The sequence below is a fragment of the Dromaius novaehollandiae genome, chromosome 3 (assembly GCF_036370855.1).
Source record: "Dromaius novaehollandiae isolate bDroNov1 chromosome 3, bDroNov1.hap1, whole genome shotgun sequence".
Classification (NCBI taxonomy): Eukaryota; Metazoa; Chordata; class Aves; order Casuariiformes; family Dromaiidae; genus Dromaius; species Dromaius novaehollandiae.
This window is the reverse complement of record NC_088100.1, coordinates 52581649-52603307: the sequence shown is the minus strand read 5'-3', so window position 1 is coordinate 52603307 and position 21659 is coordinate 52581649. Positions and strand designations below refer to the sequence as shown.

General features: G+C 40.8%; 1 protein-coding gene across 2 annotated transcripts in view; it reads left to right on the top strand.

Annotated features, from left to right (window-relative positions):
- The window catches only part of LAMA4 (laminin subunit alpha 4), a 107620-nt gene that overhangs the window by 5746 nt on the left and 80215 nt on the right, over window positions 1–21659 (top strand). For both annotated transcript variants that reach the window (XM_026119994.2, XM_064508892.1), the window contains exon 2: window positions 17980–18081. In XM_026119994.2, the coding sequence (XP_025975779.1) occupies window positions 17980–18081 (102 nt within the window). The remainder of the gene's footprint in view (window positions 1–17979; window positions 18082–21659) is intronic.

Genomic DNA, 21659 nt, shown 5'->3' with positions numbered 1-21659 from the left:
AATGATATTTTAGGTGCTTTCTTTCAGGTTTTCTAAGTGCTAATTAGCAGAGATTCCCTGACAAACTCACCTCTCTAGAATGGCTCAAGTTAAGTATCTAAGATAGAGCACTCAAAAGTCTTAGTCTCTTGTAAACAAAGACCTCAAACTATCACCAAATTGCCTTCACCCCCTCCCCCATAAAATATGGAATGGAAAGTCTTGCAGACTGTTTAGAGAAAGCACAATTTGCTCCTTACTTGTAGCATTAATCTGTTCAAAACAAACCAGAACTAAAAGAAGCAAGAAGACCTAATCCTGAGTTGTGAGCCAAAAAGGGTTTTAGCTTGACAGAAATCCTCATATTCTTTTAAACTAAAGGGAACTACATCCACCTTTGAAAAAACAGATCTTTAAATGATTTCATTTCAGTTCCTTAAGGTTATGATAGGTTAACTGCCATAACGGGCAATTTGGATTTCTAGCTGCTCTTTCTTTCTGGTGTAACAAGGTTACAGTCAGAGAAATGTCTATTAGTGGGGAGGAAGCTTTAACTGCAGATGTTTGTGATTCCGGCTTAAGCTTCTCATCAAGGTTTTAATGAAAACCAGCTGCTAGAGCCAGAGCTGACAGACACCCCTCCCCCCCCCCAGCCTTTCAAATCATGGGAAGCTGAAGTGAATGGAACCAAAGGACAGAGCAGATGGGTAGTGGGAAATGTTCTCCATTTCAAGAAGATGCATAAAGCACAGCCACCAGAACAATGCAAGTTAAACTCCACTGTAGCTTGTTCCCACAAAGTTTTGGGCAAGCACCACCAAAGGGCCCCAAAGCTTATTTGGGACTGTCAGAACCAATAAAAAGCATTTCATGCTCACTCTTATTCATGACATGGGAAGCAATGACAGAAATCTAAGTCCAGTTTTTCTGAGGGGCATGAAGAGCAATAAAAGAATTGTTTTCTGAAGGAGAGAGAAATTGCCCTGATTTAAACTAATAACAAATACCTACAATTTGTGTTCAAGAGCTGTGGAAAATTGGTGTACTTTCTGAGTAACATGCAACCAGTTACTGATGATTTAAAATTTGCTTCTGGACTTAGATTTCAAGCATCAAAATATAGACACATTTGGTCTTTATATTTTAATTGGTCCTCTTGAAAATTTGGATCTGATTGCAGTTAATTTTCAAAAACCATCATTGGCTAGGGATGTTTGGACTGTACATCCTAGTGCAAGATTCAACAATTGCTGAATAATACTGAATATAATGCTGTTATAGCTCCATGGTTTTTGAATTATGATTCTTTGTCATTAAATGATCTCAAAGAAATTGTTCTACCAGTCAGGATGCATACAGTATACATCTGTCAATGCAAGCAGAGATTGATAAAAATGAAGTAAATATGGTCTGTCTTTGTTGCTCCTGGTTTTTTAGCTGTATTGTGCAATTCTTTGGATGGTTATTTTCTTAAAACAAATACTTCAGAACTACCAGAACTACTGTTTGGGTTTTTTTTTTTTAAGGCAAACTATCAAGAAACAGTGCCAAAAGTCTGGTAATCATGAGTTACTAAGATACCAAATATGAGATCAAGAATAACACAGGCTTGTGAAAAATGTTTTAGAAACTACTTTTCTAAGTTTGCAAGGTTCTAAACAGGACTAAACTGTTATTTTATAAGTCCTTGCATATGTAAGCCAGGCAGCATGGGGAGAACCACCCACACTTAAAATGTTAATTTTAAACAAAATTTAATAATTAGTGAATAAAAATAATCAATCTGCATGATCAACTTGCAATATGATCTGTAAAAATAGCCATTTTAACTAAGATTGGAGGGCTGTGAATCACTGCTTAATTCTGTCATCCTAACTAAAATTAAACAAAATGAATTTATTTGGCCTTTCACCATTGGCATCAGGTGGAGGAAATAGCATATGGAACTAGCAACTAAACATGATCATTTCCAGACAGTGTAGTACTATGTTACCACCTTACTATGCATCCTGTTACTTTTGCATGAAAGGACTCCGGAGAGGCAAGAGATGGGCAGACTTATTTTCAGCCAAGGCTAACACAAGGCCAGTATGACCAAGGGTGGCCACTGTACATTTTCATCTCTCAGCCTGGATGAGGACCCACAAAGAGCCTGTTGTTCATGAGTCCTTGCCACTGTAAAGAAGAGGAGCTGTGCTTCCCCTTCCTGGCTCCAGGGATCCTTCCACTCTGTGGAAACAAGCATTTTTACAGAGAAAATCTGCACCAGCACCAAAAGAAGTGAGCAGGCTGAGTAAAATATGGGAAAGCTCCCCTGAGCTATTTAAATCCTACACACGTAGGTGCTCTTGAAAGCTAGCACAGCCTGGGCAGTACAGGCTTGGGGAGGTCTTAGGGGCTCCAATACTTAGCACAGATTTGTTCACGGGGAAGTGGGCAGGTATTGAGGGTCCAGATGTGGTGTAGAGTCAGAGGAGATTTATGTGCTGTGCCCAGGTTCTTACAGGGTTGCGGTGGCCTTTTCTGTGCCTCCCCACTCTCCCATCAATGGAGCGGATTCTCTGTAGAGACTCTACAGCATCACTAAGGCACCAGATAATTACTTTTGTCAGCTGGAAATAGGGCCTTAAGCAGGGGATCTTTGTGAGACATGAGGAAAGAGTTTGGTAGGTTTGTTCCTCTTGATCTAGTCTTCCCCTCCTTTGAGCCAACAACTGATTTCCTCATTATCCGACCACATCCATGATGAAACAAGCTATGGACAGAGAGGCAATGAGCGAGGAGGACAGGTTATCCCTTCTCCCTAGCCCTATCTGACTTAAACGCACCTTTTCTCTCCTTACAGAGCACAGCCTCTGCATGCCTCCAAATATTAGTCAGACACCAGTCCTAGGTATAATGCTTGTAGCACAAATGTAACTATGCCAAGCTGTGTCCCTTTCTTCCCATACATTTTCAAAGCACTGGCACCATCAAGGGAGAAACCATGCTGGGAGAACAGCCTGGAAATATGGCACCTTCAAATCAGCCATCTTCAGCAGCTGTCTGGTTTCATCCCAAGGGTGGCCCGTACTGTGGATAAAAGTCTGACGACAGCTCTTTTGCTTAGTCTTTAGTTTTTCAGACTGTGGCTTGTGTTTGATACTTACAGGCTTTTAAATCGATGCCTACGCTATTGGTCAAGCAGGACACTATATATCTCCACTGTGCTTCCAAAATTTCACAGAGCTGCAAAATTGAACCAGGAAATACTACAAATGCTAGGGGTGTTACACAAGGGAAATCAAAGGAAACTTCAGTCACCCATGATGACATACCTCAGATTTATCCTCTCGGTTTTTAACACTCCCATGAGGAGAGCAATACCTGCTTTAAAAACCACTTGTATTTTTTATCCCTTGAAAATTTTGGTCTCCTATCTGAAAATCTCTGGGTTGCTGTGGTTTGTCAACTGATTATGTCTCACTTATCTGGGTGACTCAGGTGATGAAAGTATGACTCAGCAGGCACATTTCATGTGAATGTTTTGTGGGCACTGGGTGGAGGGGTTAATGAAGAAGCAAAACAATATTATCTTCCCTTTTCCTGTAAGTTGTTTTCCCTGAATAAACTTGACATTTTGTTTGAAAGAAGAGAATCAAATACCTACCTTTCCAAATGCAGAATTTTTATGTGCAACAGTGGGCATCTGTATCAATAAGATTTTTACTTAGCGGCTGTAGTAATAAATACATTAAAGCGGAGGCTGGAATTAATCTCTAATCTTTAGCCAGCTTTGCAGACAGCTAAAACCTTTTAGCCCTTCCCCTTTTTGGAGAAGAATGCCTTTTAAGCAGAGGCTTTGTCTTTCCCACTGTATATGGAAAAAATGACTATGCACTTCTATGGAGAATGCCTAGCTGAGAAATGTTTATGTTGGATCCAACCCCATCTCTAAATCACAGGGCCTGTTGCTGAATGGCATTTTGTTTTCCACTTGGACTGGGGAAGGGGTAACAGCCTGGAAATGTTTTCAGCACAGGAAATTTTTCAAAATTAAATACAATTACTTAGTTAAGGTAAGAGATAATGTTGTTCTACATCAAGCCATCTGGCTTTCAGCTATTGCTTCTTTTTACAGGAGATACAGTTATTCTGTCACTATTACATAGAAACATGCACAAGCAGAGGATTTATCTAGAAGCAGAGCAGTTTTCAGTCCTAGTTTTAGTCTTAGCAGTCTCCAAGCTTTTTGTCTCAAACCTCAGGAAGACCTCAGCATCATTATTCATCAATTTATCATTTTATTATCATCAAAAATAAATTTACATTTTGCAGAAGCTGATGAGTTGATAGCTCCTCAGATTATACAAAAGTATTCCTAAGTGTCAGAGGTAAGTCAACAAGTGATATTTTCAAATGAGTCTGTTAAGTTAAGACCTTGTCTTGCCTTCTTTAAGGCAACTAGAATTTTTTCAATAAATTCTCAGGAGAGCTCAACCCCTCAATATATATAAATGATGGAGACCTTATGGTGTTTTGTTGTTGCTTGCTTGCCTGGAAAAACAGGCAAAGTTCAGCCATTAGGTATTTTCTTAGCAGTTGTCAACTGGCCAGACAGTGTGTGGCTCCAGAACAGCCACAGCACTGCTCTCTCAGGTGGCGGCATCACCGGGGACACAGACAGAAAGGGACAATATTGAGATCAGTGCACAGCGGACAAGAGAAAGACACTACTAAGAGAAAACAAGGCTTCATTTGCTTCATCACTGATTGAACAGTTCATTTACTGAAAAAGATTATGGATTCAAAACTAGTGTCACTGCTTTATTTTCTTTTAAAGTTTCAAGATCCGGATTGCTGAGCTTCATAAAAAGAGAGCATTTCAGTTCTAATGAGCATTTAATATCACTTACCTAGAAAACCTCATTATTAGGTTCAATTGTCCAGAGCTATGACGAATGCATGCAGGGAGGCTTTAATTTTCATTGAACGTACCCCATATCAGAATTTAATTAAAAAAATAAGAGTATGCAACAATATTTTGGTTTTTCACTGAATGACTATTTCAGCAGCAAAGAATTTGAGTTTATACTTGCAAGCTAAGCAGAAAAAAAAAACAGAAAGCTTGTTATTGTGTAATTCATGTAATTGTTTTAGTCTGTAATCTCATTAAATGTAATTAGAACTAAAATACCTGTCAAGATAAGTGGATAAAAAAAGATTACCAGCCTTGTGCCCAAAACTCCTTACCAACTTTTAGTTAATTCCTAATTTGCGACATCAGTGGAGCACTGGAAGCAATAAATACTCCACAGCTAGCAATGTCAGAAATTTAAGAGAACAATACAGTAATTTAATGTACTACACCAGGGTCCTTATTATAAAATCTATCATCAATATGGATTGGGAGACTGAGCTAAAGAATGTGTTCCTCACAGAAATGTTTATAAATTTAAAAATAAATTTATATTTGCAAATGACTAATTTGCATGTGGTTTCTGCCCTTGAAATGGTAAATATAGTGCAGGGGCCTTCTGCATGCAGACAGCTCTCTGACAGCTGTACTATCCTATTAACCAGGCTAATTAACTGTCTAGCTATAATGTCACACACAGAATTAATTTCTCCAGTAATAATAGTTAGACAGTGACCTTTCTAATTCAGAAGAATTTGATGCTGTAGAACAGAGGTAATGAAAGCTTATAGAAATTATAAATACAGATGGGAGGCCCAAGGGGAAGCCGGTGAGCAAGCTTGTTTGTTTTTAATTCACTAGGTTTGTCAGGCTTCAAAGCCCAGATAAATTTAGCTAAAGAGCATCTCTCTTTGCAGTGAATTTGACAATAGCATATAGCTGGCTGACTGGTAAGTTACTAAATTCTGAGTGTGTCATTGTGCAGAGAAAGACAAAGATCCCACTGAAATGCCACTTCATAGGGATTTACAGGTTCAAGCACAGAGAGAGTCTTGAATTTGCTACTACTCAAAGCCAGGAAATTTTAAATACATTGATTTCTTCAGATGATAAGTTAAATTAAAGTGAAGTATGACCTTTCTTAGAAAGGGCATTACCAGGGCATTTTAAAATCAGATATACTTTAACTTCACGGTTGGAAGCGCTCACTGCAAAATCCTCCTTTTCCAAGACTGGTCTAAGAAGACACATGTAGCAAATAAAGAGAAATGAACAGGGCAGGTTAAAAGGGGAAGTTTTCAGCAGAAGCAGCGGAGCACAAGGGGGAACTGCTAATTCTTCCTTTAGTAGAGCTCCAAGTCTTCATTTGTTTTTTCAACAAAAAAAAATGTTTTAATCATTGTATCTAACAAAATCAAATGAAATGCCCTGAAAGATATTTTAACCAAAGTCATTTACTGTATCAAATAGATTTTTCCATATTCCTATTTCCTTCCACTTATAAAGTGAAGAAAATAGAATTTCCTTAAATGTCTTAAATGCTGTCCTACAAAGTTAGTTTTACTTTTTCATGTGAAATTTTAACACTGAAGTGTATTTTTAATTCTTTCTCCTTCTCCCTACCCTCTTTGACTAATCCTGTTCACATATTTGGTATGCATTGACAGTAAAACCTTGCAGGTCTCTCATAAAAGTTGCCCTCAAATACCACAGCATGGTCCAATTCCTTAGAAAGGATGGAGAAAAAGAGAAGGGAGGAGAAAGATAGTGCAGTGCCAAGCAGTGCTGTGTAAGTAAGCAAATGAGTTTAAAAGCTGGTGGTTTAGTTGGAAGCCAAAAGAGTGCTTCCAGCATGGGATTAAAAAGATTGGAAGTCTTGGATGTGGCAACAGCTTTGTATTCACTGCAGGCATCTGAAAAGAGCTAATTATGACTACCAGAAATGTCTGCTCTTGTGGGGATATTCCTAGTGGTTCTGACTAGTTCTCTCAAAAGACACGAAGTTGTTGACTTGTGTCACAGTTCTGGACCACACTCGGTGCACAGAGGGACTTCATCTTGTGAACACTAGAGCTAATGGAATTTGTGCAGACCATTTTCACTGGATGTACTGTCCTGGATTAGATACCAACACAGAGGAACATAAAACCCTAAGCAACAGATCTGCCCATTGCGTACACTGTCCAAGAACAGGAAAATTTCCCTGGCTGCAACAAAAGAGATATAATGGAATGGGAAGATAATTCAAAAATGGCCTGAAAGCATGGCCACAAATAGTAATAACTGTTAATATTGAAATAATTGTCAATATCGATTGAAGTTATTTTATGTAACACTTCCATTAGGACGTACCAAAGCCCTTTCCAAAAGACAGCTGTGGTCATTATGCTATTCTACAGATGGAGAAACTGAGGGAAAGAGTGGTGCTCAAGGACAAGCAAGAGATGAGAGAAGAATATGTTTTCCTGAGTCCCAATATCCTTATGACCATAGTTAGGGACGGAGGTGCCAGTGCGCAGAGACAAGGTGATGAGTTCCTCATCTGTTCAGTAAGAAGCAATATCTTAATTTATGTTAATTTCAAGCTTAATATAATGAAACTATTGCTGTGAAGAAATTAGTAGACTAGAGGTGAAGGGTATGTCATGAAGTGGATGAGTGACTAGAACCAGGTGCACAGAAAAGGCAAAACAGAGGACAGGAGTAAGAAGAAGAGTGGAAAGCAGGACAGAGAGGACACAAGAACGAGTAGAGAAGAAGGCAGCAGTAGAAGGACTGCAGGAGCTGATGGGGGGGCAGATGGAGATTGGAAACCTGCCAGCATAATGTTCGGATATACCATTAATAGAAACAGGCCAAGAGAACTACAGAGGCCTCCCCCAGGATGGGCCAATGAGTAATCATCCCATCTGGTTGGCATTTACTGTAAGACAGTTTAAATGACATTCAAGCCTGGTCATCAACAAGAGAGACATGTAATACAGACAGGACTAAAAGACAATCTATAAATGAAATCTGTAGTGAATGTGTGCTATAAATATAAACTGAGGAGCCATGGATTTAATTAACACCTCACTATATATAACTGGACCTATGGGAGCATGCTGTCTGCAGCAAAACCCTCACTATAAAAAGTACTCACTAAGCTTTTGAGGAAACTCAAAGCTACGCAGATCTCTACCCATATGATTATTTTTTCTCTTTAGCAAATTCCAATCCATCCAAATTTTTGTGACATGACAGCTAGAGAAGAAACGGAAGAACAAAAGATTTACAGCTTCATAGTCCAAATCAGAAAAGAGCAGCCAGAAAATGAATGGCAGTTAGGATAATATCAGAACTGTCAACAAGCTTGTATACAAAGAGACCAAGGACACCTTCTAGAAATATTTTCTCTCTCCCACCTCAAAAAAACCCAAAACAGAACAATGCAGACAGAATTTGATTAAACAAATTTTAACCCAAGACTTACACTTCACATAGGATTCATATCCACTAGATCCTTTGTTCACACTGACTATGCCTAGTCAGGGCAGATGTACTTCTAGAAATGGTAGGCTGGAGAAGTAACAAAAATCAAATAATTAAATAAGGTCATCTGTAATCTCAGTCATTTCAGCTGTTGAGAGACAGAGACTACACTCTTAAGCTTCTCTCATAGCATCTATTACAGAAAAAAGTCTACAAGCATTGCTGTGCTTGATTACACGTTGGCGATCTCATGAACAGTCTAGTGTTCATGTGTGGAACAGAAGAGAACAAAGCTATGAGGAAGAGGAACAGTGCTAAATAATATTAGAAGCACAGTTTTCATGCCATTAATGGTGACTGTCCTACCCTTCTGGAAAACAGGAATCAGGAGTTTAAGCATATAGAGGTGTTTGGCAGCATTTGATGCTGGGTTCAATTGATTGCTTATCTCCTAGTCATAAAATGTGGCAAGATTGTCTTTCATGGCATGTTCGGCCAGATAGGAAAGGCTGATCATCTGCTGATGCACACTGCTCAGACATCTTACATGACCTACTGTAAAATATGTACTGTCCTCGTGGAACAGCTAAAAACAGCATAGTCCTAACTTTTACCAGTCAAATTCATCCCAAAATGTACTTACTGGAGTTCTTCAACTGCAGTGGATATTTGGTACAAAAATGTTTCCAGCATCCGAAGCCAAAGCTGGAGAGCTAGTCCCAGTGAATTCCTCATGCAGAAAAGTTGAAAAGCCTGGGGTGTGAGATAGTACACAAGACCATCACATACTGCCTGGATGGGCAGAATATGGGATAGGTAAACCGTGAGGTTTGGACAAAACTTTGTGGAAGTTAATCCCATAACAAAAGCAGAGCTCCATCTCCATAACTTACAGGCATGTACACGTAGACTATTCAAACCACAGCATTAATTAATAAACACCCTGTTAGTCTGGTAAACTCAACCTCAGATGGCCCCAGTGCATTTGGCCTATGCATTTTGAAAGAAGGGAATGCATGCAAACTTTTTTCTCTACTGACCCCACACAGCAAGTGCAGTTCATAGGTTTTACTGTGAACTTGTGAGTCCATCCAGTGACTTGGGGACCAAGGGAACAAGCAGCATGTCTGAGTCAGCACCAGCTTCCTGCAGAGCAAATATAGCTACATCCTTTTCCCTACATAACCCTTGCCTATCCCCAGGTACAAACACTTTTGCGATCCCCCTGCAGTTCCCCACTCCTCGATACTCCTAAAAACAACGCATGCTGAATGCTCGAGCCAGAATTTAACCTCCAGCAGTTAAGCACTTTGCCTGTGGTCACTGAATGCCCACTGTGTAAGAAGGTAAAAAGCCCAGGGCTCTTGAGTGCTGGCCTCTAGCTCACCAGTAGCACATGTCTGCATTGAGCTGCAGTTGCACACAGCGTGTACTGTATATTTGCCAGATTTTACTTTTTGGCAACAAGTGCGGAAGGGTTTCTCCTGCAGGTCACAGAAGGCAGGAAGGTCAGGACAGTGGGGCACAGTGTTATTACAGCTCTTTCTGTTTGCAGAAAGTTTCCCAGCAGACTCAAGAAGAACTAAATCTTTGTGCCTGTGCTTATGAATAATGTATCTTTGAACTAGGCAAATGGCTGAGGAATTTGAAACATCTGTTACTCTGCTCCCAGGGAGCAAGAAAACCAGTCAAACGTCCATCTCTATACAACTGGGAGCCCATGTTTAAAACGGCTGGGATTCAATTAGGCCATGAACTGAACAGCAGACGTAGGAGGCATGCGGGTGCTCTCAATACTCTCATGCTGAATGAAATACCAGAAGTAGACTCATGTATCTGTCTGAGGTAAAGAAGATTGCTTTGTTATTACTTAGTTAACACTTTCCAAGCATGATAAACCATACAATCTGTGCCCACCCAGAGTTGTTTTAAGCTAAGATGTACATGGAGTCTAACACTTTGTTTACTGGAAAAGCAGAATTTTTAAGGCAGCAAAAAGTATGCCTTTTGGAGGGAACCAGAAAGTGTCCTTAGAATGCAGTCTATGCTCCTTTTTTTGCTAGAGCTTTGCTATGTAGCTGTCTGAGGAGTTTTATTGCAATCACCAGCTCTGCAGATTGTTCAAGTCACTCACAGCAATTCTCTTCTCCCCATTTGCATCTATGTTGCTCAATTACAAGCTTGAGCAAGAAATGAACATGACAATACTAACATCATGGCAGAAGTCAGTTTTGCTCTCTGTAAAATGGGATAATCTTGTGTCTCACAGGCATGGGTTAGAACTAAAGTCATATGTTTGCACTGAGTACCAACTATATCAAATGGCAATACAAAGTCTTAATAATAACTGTTTACAGACTTCTTTCCTAAATATTTTTCCATGTTGTCCAAAGCCACCAAGTTAAAGTGGCACTGATTTAATGTCAGTGATGAGATCAATCTTCAACCAGCAAATGTCCAGTGGTATTTTAAAACTCTTCCTAAGAATTATAACTATGTCCAAAGATATTAGTGTATATTTATGCCTTCTGCCCCCGCAGTGGAGAAAAACAGATCTCAGAGATAGGCTGAAAAGATTTTGCTTGCAGGGTCTGAGTGCACAAGTATTCTCTGGGAAAGATGGCACTAGTGCAGGGTAATATAATACAACTCCCTTGGAAATCTAGCTGTAAGTGTTAGAGGAGATTCCACCCAGATGAAGGGAAACCTCCCATGATCACTGTGAACTGGCCAGAAGCAAGTGAACTCAGCACTAGAAACAGAGTTGCCTTGGCCTCTCAGATGCCCAGGTTTCCTTTAGATGCATCCACTTTCTCTACCTAAACATACTGTCTGGGAGAACAGACCATCAGGAGCCTTTGCACTCCTCCAAAGTTTCAGGATGTCCGGCAGTTTGGCCAGAATTATGGCACGGCAGCTGTGATCTGGACACTTCTACACAGCACAGCACACCTGACATGTGGAATAGAATTCATCTCTCCTGGATTTCATATGGAGCCCATGCTTCTACAGTATAGAAGCCTACTACTGAGGTAGCCCTCCAAGCCTCCCTTCACAGTCAATAGAGAGCACGAAGCACGGCTGACTTACTTCAGAGAGATTTTAGTATAAGAGGAATTAGACCATATCAAGGGAGTCTAGCTGGCTTCTTCCCATGTGGATGTCTCTACATTGCTGACTCCCACTTTGCTGTGGTTTGGGCTTCCTACATGCACACTCTTGCCGCTCAGCTGTGAAGGCTGCTTGCCAGGATGCCCTTATGCCAGCACAGCCACAGCTGTGTTAGCACAGCACTGCACTTGAGGCAAGGAGATCCTCTGGGATCCAACCTCAGTCTGTCTTCATGGCCAACATAGACATACCAGGTGGGACCTGCTGAACACTGAAAATCTGGCATGCTTTTTGTGACCGCTTGATGGGGAATTGAGTATTTCTGAACATGAAGCCCTTATTGCAGGTGATAAGGACCAAGAATCTCTTCAGAAAGAGTCCTATCTACTCTAAAGAAACCAGAGAGACTTGGAATAGCATCAAATGTACAGTAGAGGACAGCTTTTTCAGCATTGGCCAGGTGGCACTTGTTTGTCTAACATTCTTCTTTCCAATAAATAATTACATAAAGTACTGACAGATATTCAAGAAGGAAAATATCTTTTATTTTTAGGAAGGGCAGTAGGCTATTTATCTCCAGTTGGCCTAAGCAAACAATCTTCAAAAGGCCTCAGAACTGGGGCTGCCAATTCCGAATACTGCTCATAAAAAAATAAACAAAGGCAAGCATGCTTGGTTTGGATTTGAAAATATCCCCAAAGACTAGATGGCTGTTGTTTCCATGGCAATACCACGCACTTCCACTAGACCAGTGTCTTTTATAGATCCACAGATTTTAATACCAGTAGAGGATGTTTAGATTATTCACCCCGGTGTAGCAAACAATACAGAGTTTCAGGGAATTAGTATTATGTTGAGTCCTAAACTTCTGTTTAGCTAAAACATATCTTCCAGAAAAGCATTACATCTTGATTTGAAGCTATTAAGGAATGAAGAATCCATAGCTCCATTCAGCAATTTGTCCAATTGTTTTCATCATCACATCAAAAACTTGTGTTTTATTTACTCACATGTCTGACTTTGACACATGTCAATGGCTGACATGATGTCATTTCTTGTTATATCACAGAAGCAACATTTTTGTATTTTCTTCTTCCTGGGCTCTGAGTCCAAGCTTTGATAACGGTCAAGTTGAGTTTGTGTTCTTTTCTTCAGGGGTTAAGGGAAAAAGGACAGGGGGGACTTTTGAGGGTCCTGCAGTTCTGAAACTGTTGATCGATCACATGATAAATATTAAGATGCAAATAATTCACAATATGGTGTCACAATTCTCCATAGGTATGTTTCTATTGAGAGAGAGCTTATCACATCAAACCCCACAGTTCTCATTACTAAGACTTTCATAAGTATATGCATTCTGACAGTATTTTTACCACCTTTGCAGAACAGCTCAAACTGCAGAAAAATGGTAAACTCTAATGCATGAAAGGTCTTTACCTAGGTTGAACCTATATGCCCAACGAATTTGCTGCACCATCAAAATAACGCCAGCTGAGCCATAGTAACTATCCATGTATGTTCTTGACCAACACCAGAGGACAGGAAATGAGACGTGATTTAACTCTCTTTCATTTAGGGCTAAAATAAAATAATTTTCATTTGCCAAGGCATAAGAGCATGCTCAGGAACAGTTACAATGGCTTGACTAGCATACCATAAGTTATGCTATAACCGTTTGTCTAGCCTGTAGTTATATCGACATGTGTATGTGTTGCCAGAAACCAAAAAAAAAACATTCATTTTTGCCTCTTGGAGTCTAAAATCACCCTTCCACATGAAATACTGGTGTTTATACCTCAAGATAGAACTTCCCTTTTATTTTTGCAAGTAGACTTAGGGTATTAGGTTAATTAAGTTAATTCTAAGTTGATCACAAGTGCATGAGTTTGTAGTATTCAAATGTGACCAGGCTGCACTTCCTTTTACTGCACTGAATTGACCTTTAAAGTGAGAATCTACTAGATAATACCCTAATGTTTGATCTTTGCCCTTCTGCCCGAACATCGTGTAGCCCACTGAGGATCTTTCTCAGATCTGGAAGGAAGCAAACCTTTTGCCTCTCTCTCTGACAATAGAGAGCGTGACACGGTTGGGCAGTTACGACTGAGACTAAACTTATCAGTGACCTGGCAGCTGATACTCTGTGGCTGCTACTTTTAGTGCTATTCTTCAGCTTCAGTTCCCCAGGTGCACCAGTTGTCTCTCCTTTTACAATGCTGCCGGAGGCAAGCACCATCTTTTTGTTCTGAGTTTGTCTAGGACTGAGCACAATGGGACCTCTGGTCCAAGACTGGTAGGCATGAGTGTGATGAAAATAACAAAGACATAAATTGCTTAATGTTAAATTGTTAATGATAATAGCATTAATAATGTTAATAATGTTAATAAATGTTAATAATAATGTTAAATTGCATTTAACCCTGGATTCACATCTCTCCATGTATCCCAACACTCAAGAGAAATCTCTGGAAATAGCAAAGAGTACTGGAGATCCAAAGGAGCCTTTTGGGCAGAAGAAAGAGTCCCTTTGTGCTTTTATATATTCACAGGAAAGTCACGAGTTCCAATACTAGCTAAAGAAACATCCCATGTTTTCTAAGCATTAGATGACAGATTTAATGGCTATATCTGCATTTCTGAATAAAGCAGGCTGAAGACCTCCCAGGAAATTCAGTCAAGTAGCATAACACAGTTCATATGCATATGCTTAAACTTCTTCCTCATTTGCCCAGAAAAGAGCAGTCCCATACATATTGCCTTGTGGGAACATTCCCTAGCAAATGCAATGCTCTGAGTTGTGCCTTGGCATTGTTGGGAAGAGCAAAATTTGGCAAAAGGCAAAATCATGGCAGAAAATGAATCATTAATCATCATGGATGATCTAAGCCCATGCCTGAAGCCATGCTTTGCCCTTCTCTAGTGGGCTAATATAGATGAAACCACAGAGAACATCCTGTACATTACCAGCACAGCACTCTGTTTTAGGAAGAGCAAATTAGCAGAGATTTACACAAAGCAAACAAACTTAGCATGGCTGCACCACTGCTGTCAGGGAAGGAATGGGGACCTGATTCTGCCCTCAGGTGCAGATCAAGAGCAGCTACAATGAAATCAGGGGAACTACTTGAATATAAGTGGGAGAAGACTCATACCCTGTGCATCTGGATTGCCATTCCTCTTCAGTCCTATCTTGCACCCATGCCATCAGAAGGGTCTGGAGCAACAGAACAGGACTAGGGGCTCCATGGTGCTTGCAGCACTACAGCTGGTTCCTGTTTTTAAAAAATGTAATAATTAAAGCCAGATCCGAAAAAAAAAGAGAAAAAAGCACCAAGAGTGTAAAAGATTTTAAAGGGCTCAGCAACATAGATTGGACTTTTTGGATTGAACTGGAACAAATATTGTCCCTCAGGCAAAAGAGTGACCCTAGTATCCAATAATTATGAAGACATAACTGCTAATGCAGACCTAGCATTTTGGCCCACTAATTGTCTTCACCATTCAGAAAAGGCCAGTGGATGGAAATGTTTCTCACTCAATTACCTACATAATGATTTTTCAGAGAGGGTATTTCCATTTTGTTCCAGATCTGTTTGTGCTCTGTGTACAATTATTTTGTGCTCCCAGAACATTCAGACATTTGAATCCTTCAATTATCTCAACACTCTGACACTTCTTTTTATAAATATAATGTTGGCTCATGCCCTGGAACATCTAACAGATCATTCCATTATCACTAGTAGGGCAAGGAGCAACAAAAATATATCGGAATAATTGAGAATGCCTGAGAAAACTTCTGAACTCAAAGGAAGCAATCTGGATCCAATTTTCCTCTCATTCCCACTTCACTCATACCGCTGATTGTCAATACATCATTTCTGGTCTAAATTGATGCAACTCAGGGTTTAAAGCAGCGTATTAAAATAGTGAGTATCAGTACCTTCCAAGCTGTTGTGATGAATTGGGTAGTATGGGGAGATAATGTTTCCAAAAAGCACCCAGGTGACTTAGGAGCCTGCATCTCATTTTCAAGAGGGGCTCTGACAGCCAGAATAACAAAGGCACCTCAACCTAAGACACACATCTCAAGGGGCTGAGAAGTGTATGTGATCAGAGCAGGGAGTATGCAGGCTCCCAGTGAGCTTCAGTGAAGGCCATACAGCCCAGCCCATACAGCTGCCACCAGTGAAGTTGCACTGAACTGGACCTAACCTGCTACTGGTAGGTTAGTTAACTACATGAAATCTCACATGTTGAAATTACACTTCTGGTTGCAGTACAGACATACCTCTAGCTTAACTTTAAAGGAGATGATGTTTATGGCTGGCTGAATAATTTACATAGGCACCTTTATACACACTCATACATTTTCATTGTCTACATTCAGCACTATATGTCAGAAATGATTCTGCTTACACCTGCGAAACCAAGAAAGCTTTTGGACAGACATTAACAGATCAGCTAGGACCACCCACCAGTTGAAGGGCATCAGAGAACATAACATGCCTTAGATCTGTATGGGTGGAGAGAAATACTGCCAAGAAAGACACTGGGATAAGAATCTGTTTTCAATTTAAAAACTAATTATCTCCCTTCCACAGTGTGGGGTGTAATCATTCAGCTGAAATCCTTAGTCTGGCGGGAGCCAGTCCTACACTTCTATGTTAAGACTAAACAACTGAAAGAAATGAGCAGGACAAATGGATAGCATTTCTGCTGTCTCAATGTGGCTATGGTATGAAGGCTTTTCCTCTCAGGAGCTATTATCTAAGAAAGTGTTTCTGAAGCAAACCAGATAAAATATTGTGTGTAAGAATGGTAAAGGCAACTGAGTTTTCCATTTATGTTCATCTCAGCTTCTTGGAGCTCTCTGGGTTAAGACTGGATTAATGATTCATTTTTAAGCCTCATTTTTAAAGCTTGTTGTTAGTCATCTTCTAAGATGCGTTATTTTCTAAACAAGCAGCTGATCTGGCTGACCTGGCTGGATAAAGGTCTCTATCCACCCCTGAGAATGGAAGCTAACATACAGATGAAGGAAATCTAACTCTAATCAGATCGGTACAATATAATTAGAAGCCTCATATCTCACACAAATGCAAAGTATGTAAGACCATGCCCTTCTGATTTGCTAGAATTTCCCACTTTTTACAAGAGTAAGGGACATCAAGAACCACAAAAGACACAAAGCACTGGAGAGTCAGCCATAAAACATATTCCAGGAAAGCCTGGCATGTTTCAGGGTCTGACAATCACCTCAAGGACAGGCTTTCTAAATGATAGCAAAAAGAGGGTGTGGAAAGTAGTTTCTGGAGATCTAAATGATACGCTACAGCCTTCACATCAGCTCTGCAAGCAATATTGCAAAAGTTATGCAAGGGTTAGAGCTTTAGGGTCGAAAATATATAGGTTTGCAGGGATCTAACATCACATAGAATGCAGAGACTGCTACACAGAGTGAGCATGTGTCACCTGAGTAACAGAGGTTGCTCCTGAGATTTCCCTGTGCATATCACCAATGTAATGTGTAACAAGGTAGAAGTTCCTCAGTGGATAACCAGAAGTTACACCTAGGAGATAGATCACTAAAGCAATCCTCTTTCATTTTGTTTTTATTCTCCAATCTTAGAAGAACATTTTAATACTTTGTTATGTTATCGTTCTAATTAGTATTTGAAAGAAGGTGATTTAGATATTTACAATCTTCTTTTTAATTTTAGTAAGCATAGTTATCAAAAATGCTAAATGATATACACCAATTACATCCACACATTCAAGAACTTACAGGAAAATTTTACTTTTCATACAGTCTGCCCCTTCTATTTATTATGTCACATGAAAAATGAATGGAGAACTGTGGTATCTCTCAGGTACCGAGTACTTTCTGGAATGACAACTGGTTTTAGCTGGCACATCTTGCCAGCCCTACAGACAGACAGACAGTGAAGTGAGAAATATGCCTCTGCTATGAGAACATCTCACAGCAGCCAGACAGCTTTCATTCAGAAGGGCATTGATCTTTGTAGATATGTTTAAGTCTTCCCTAGGATCCTCATGCAAAGCTCATCAAAGCTAATACAAAGTTTGCTCTTAGTAAACTTTCCATAGTTTTTCTTTTTTTAAGTAAAAACTATTCCCTTCCTATAAATATACCTTCCTTACTGAAAACTGACCATCACTTCTAGTTAACTCATCCTCTCTAATACAAAGCACAGTGAGAATATGCAAGCTCCTCACCGTCTTGCAGGCACCCACTGAAGGGCAGGGGACAGGAAATGAGGCATATGAAGGAATGCTGACAGCTTAAATAGTGTAAGGAAAAAAAGCAAGCGTCAGGGCAGAGAGTGTAAGAACAAACTCAAATTCAGCAGTGTGCATGTGGTCTACTAGGATGGGGTTGTGTAGTGTTCTCTGGGGAGACCCAACAGTTGTCATTTTTGCTTTCCCCTGCCTCTGAGCCAAGCCAAACTCTCAGAATACATATGTATAGGAAACACTTTATTTTCATTTTTTCATTGCAGGGATGCCAAGAAGGATTTTACCGTACCAGCTCAGGAAAATGCTCTCCTTGCAGCTGTAATGGTAATGCAAACAGATGCCTTGATGGATCTGGAATCTGTGTGGTAAGGAATTCTTATCTTCTCTGCTGGTCCCTCACTGACTGATATGACTTTTTATTTTAATGATAACATGAACCATTTCATGCATGAGGCTTCACATGAAGGAAATATTTTTCAGGAAAACCCAAGCAACTGTGGGCCATGGTCTGACTCCTCTACTAACTCCAATGTTGAACTTCAATGTACAGCAAAAAAAGGGTCTACCTCACAGGAGCTTTTTGCTGAAGGACAATCATAAACAGAGCCAAGATCAAAACATTAACAAGATTATCCTAACCAAATTTCATTCTCACTTACCTAAATTACCTCTGCAGATTCAAAAAATTCACGCAGTATTTGTGAGAGCTGGAGAGAGTTTTTAGTCTATCAAAAATATGAAAATGATTTTGTATCCCCCTGAAGAAAAATGTATAAATTCAAACACATTTCATTCTCCCCTTTATGAACATAGTGCTGTATATTATATAAACAATTTACAACAGTGAGTGACTCCTGTGAGTGTATATACATGTGTTATCCATAGTAATTCTGCTGCATGGCAGCCTCCTGCTGCGAAGTAACAACATGAGGAGGTTGAAATAATACACCAAGGGAAGAACATGTTGAACTCCAAGGTAGTATTATAATTTGCCATATGTTCAGTCTCACTCATTATCAGCTAATACAAAAATCTGTGGGTTAGTTTTAGAAGTCGCTCACTTGTAGTTCCAGAACAAAATTTAGTGCAGCGAAGCTAACCCAATTACTAGTGGGCAATCAGAACAATAATACACTAAAAAAGAATGGAAGATAATACTGGTAATTTATCTGAAACACATAGAAGAGCTAGGCATTAGTGTGTTCCTTACAGGCCTATAAAGCAGGAGTAGAGCCAAGAGCTCCTAGTTCTGCCATGAATTTATTGTGTTACTTTTGAGAAGTCATAAACCTTTGCCCTCAGTTCGTCTCTTCATAAAATGGCCTGCTAATTTTCACATACTTTGCATTGCTGCAGCCCATATCAAGTTTGTAGTTATACACATACATAAAGCCATGTTCCATGGCATATTTCTTAGCATTTTTATTCCCATGGGAGGAAGACAGTGCAACTGTTCAACTCAGGGACAATTAGTATGGCTTGGCTGCTGCTGTGTCCTTGGGTTTAGCTAGTGTCTGCAAAATGCATATTGGCTTAGTATTTTAACATTAAATTTTAAAAAATGACTCTACACTGCCAGGTGTTCCAAGCTATTCTCATTTCACATGCACATGGCTTTTCCTCATGGGACTATGACAAGAGGAAACTTCTGATGGAAGACTTAAGAACAAGAGAGGGAGTTGGACAAATGTCTGCTTCTGATGAATCTATCAAAGTTTGTCTAGAGTAGAATATATGAGAGAGGAAAGTGATTATATCCTCAGTTTATAAACACAAAAGAAGATTTGTTTCCTGTCTTCTACAAAAAGAAGGCCGATGTCAGGAGTTGGGGACAACTAAAGTTGCTGATATCAGCAGAAAGTAATCTGAATGTATACATGTATTTCAGATTCTGACATTTATCTGGGACGCTAGACTGTCTGAACTGATCGCTAGCAAAGGACAAAACTAACAGATAAACCCCAGTTTACTTTCTGAGTTCAAATAAGCCCCTGCTCAGGCCATTCATTTCTGAATAAAGATGAACAGAGAAGAGGTTTAAAGGAAAACAGAGTGAAGGGGAGAGGGAAAGAACGTGGTGCAAGGAAAGAGCAGAACTGAAGGGTTTATGAAGGTATGGTAGCATAAAACAGAACAGAGATACCCATGGAGACTGCAAAAACAGGGCTTTCCTGAGCATGTGGAAATCTCCAGGGAAATTACAGACTCACACAATGGTAGAGGTTGGAAGGGACCTCTGGAAATCATCTAGTCCAACACCCCTGCTCAAGCAGGGTCACCTACAGCACGTTGCACAGGATTGTGTCCAGATGACTTTTGAATACCTCTGAGGAAGGAGTCTCCACAACCTCTCTGGGCAACCTGTTCCAGTGCTCTGTCACTCTCACAGTAAAGAAATTTTTCATGTTCAGATGGAACTTCCTGTGTCTCAGTTTGTGCCCATTGCCTCTTGTCCTGTTGCTGGGCACCACTGAAAATAGTCTGGCCCCATGCTCTTGACACCCTCCCTTCAGATATTTGTATGCATCGACAAGATCCACTCTCAGTCTTCTCTCCTCCAGGCTAAGCAGGCCCAGCTCTCTCAGCCTTTCCTCATAGGAGAGATGCTCCAGTCCCCTAATCATCTTCATAGCCCTATGCTGGACTCGCTCCAGTAGCTCCATGTCTCTCTTGTACTGAGGAGCCCAGAACACAGCACTCCAGATGTGGCCTCATCAAGGCTGAGTAGAGAGGGAGGATCACCTTCCTCGACCTGCTGGCAGTGCTCTGCCTAATGCACCCCAGGATGCCATTGGCCTTCTTGACCACAAGGGCACATTGCTGGCTCATGGTTAACTTGCTGTCCACCAGGACCCCCAGGTCCTTCTCTGCAGAGCTGCTTTCCAGCAGGTCATCCCCCAACCTATACTGGTACATGGCGTTATTCCTCCCCAGGCGCAGGACCCTGCACTTCATTTGCTGAACTTCATGAGGTTCCTCTGTGCCCAATTCTCCAACCTGTCCAGGTCTCTCTGAACGGCAGCACAGCCCTCTGGTGGACCAGCCACCCTCCCAGTTTGGCATCCTCAGCAAACTTGCTGAGAGTGCAGCCTGGCCCTTCATTCAGGTCACTGATGAATAAGTTGAACAATATTGGACCCAGTGTTGACCCCTGGGGGACACCGCTAGCTACAGGCCTCCAACTAGACTCTGAGCCACTAATCGCAACCCTCTGAGGCCTGCCATTCAGCCAGTTCTCAATCCCCCTCGCTGTCCAGTCATCTAGCCTGCCCTTCCTGAGCTTGCCTATGGGGATGCTATGGGAGACAGTGTTGAAAGCCTTGCTGAAGTCAAGGTAGACAACATCCACTGCTCTCCCTTCATCTATCCAGCCAGTCATCCCATCATAGAAGTCTGTCAGGTTGGTTAAGCATGATTTCCCCTTAGTGAATCCATGCTGACTACTCCTGATCACCTTCTTTTTCTCCACATGCTTAGAGATGGCATCCAGGATGAGCTGTTGCATCACCTTTCCAGGGATGGAGGTGAGGCTGACCGGCCTGTAGTTTCCTGGGCCCTCCTTTTTGCCCTTTCTGAAGACTGGACTGACATTGGCTTTCTCAGTCAGGCACCCAGTCCTCAGGCACCTCTCCTGTCCTCCATGACCTTTCAAAGATGATGGAGAGTGGCCTATCAATAACATCCGCCAGCTCCCTCAGCACTTGTGGGTGCATCCCATCAGGGCCCATGGATTTGTGGGTGTCAGGTTTGCCTAAATGATCTCTAACCCAATCCTCCTCAACCAAAAGAAAGTCTTCCTTTCTCCAGACTTTCTCTCTCATCTCCAGGATCTGGGATTCCTGAGGGCTGGCCTTAGCAGTAAAGACTGAAGCAAAGAAAACATTCAGTAACTCTGCCTTCTCTGTGTCCTTCATCACCAGGGCACCCACCCCATTCAGCAGTG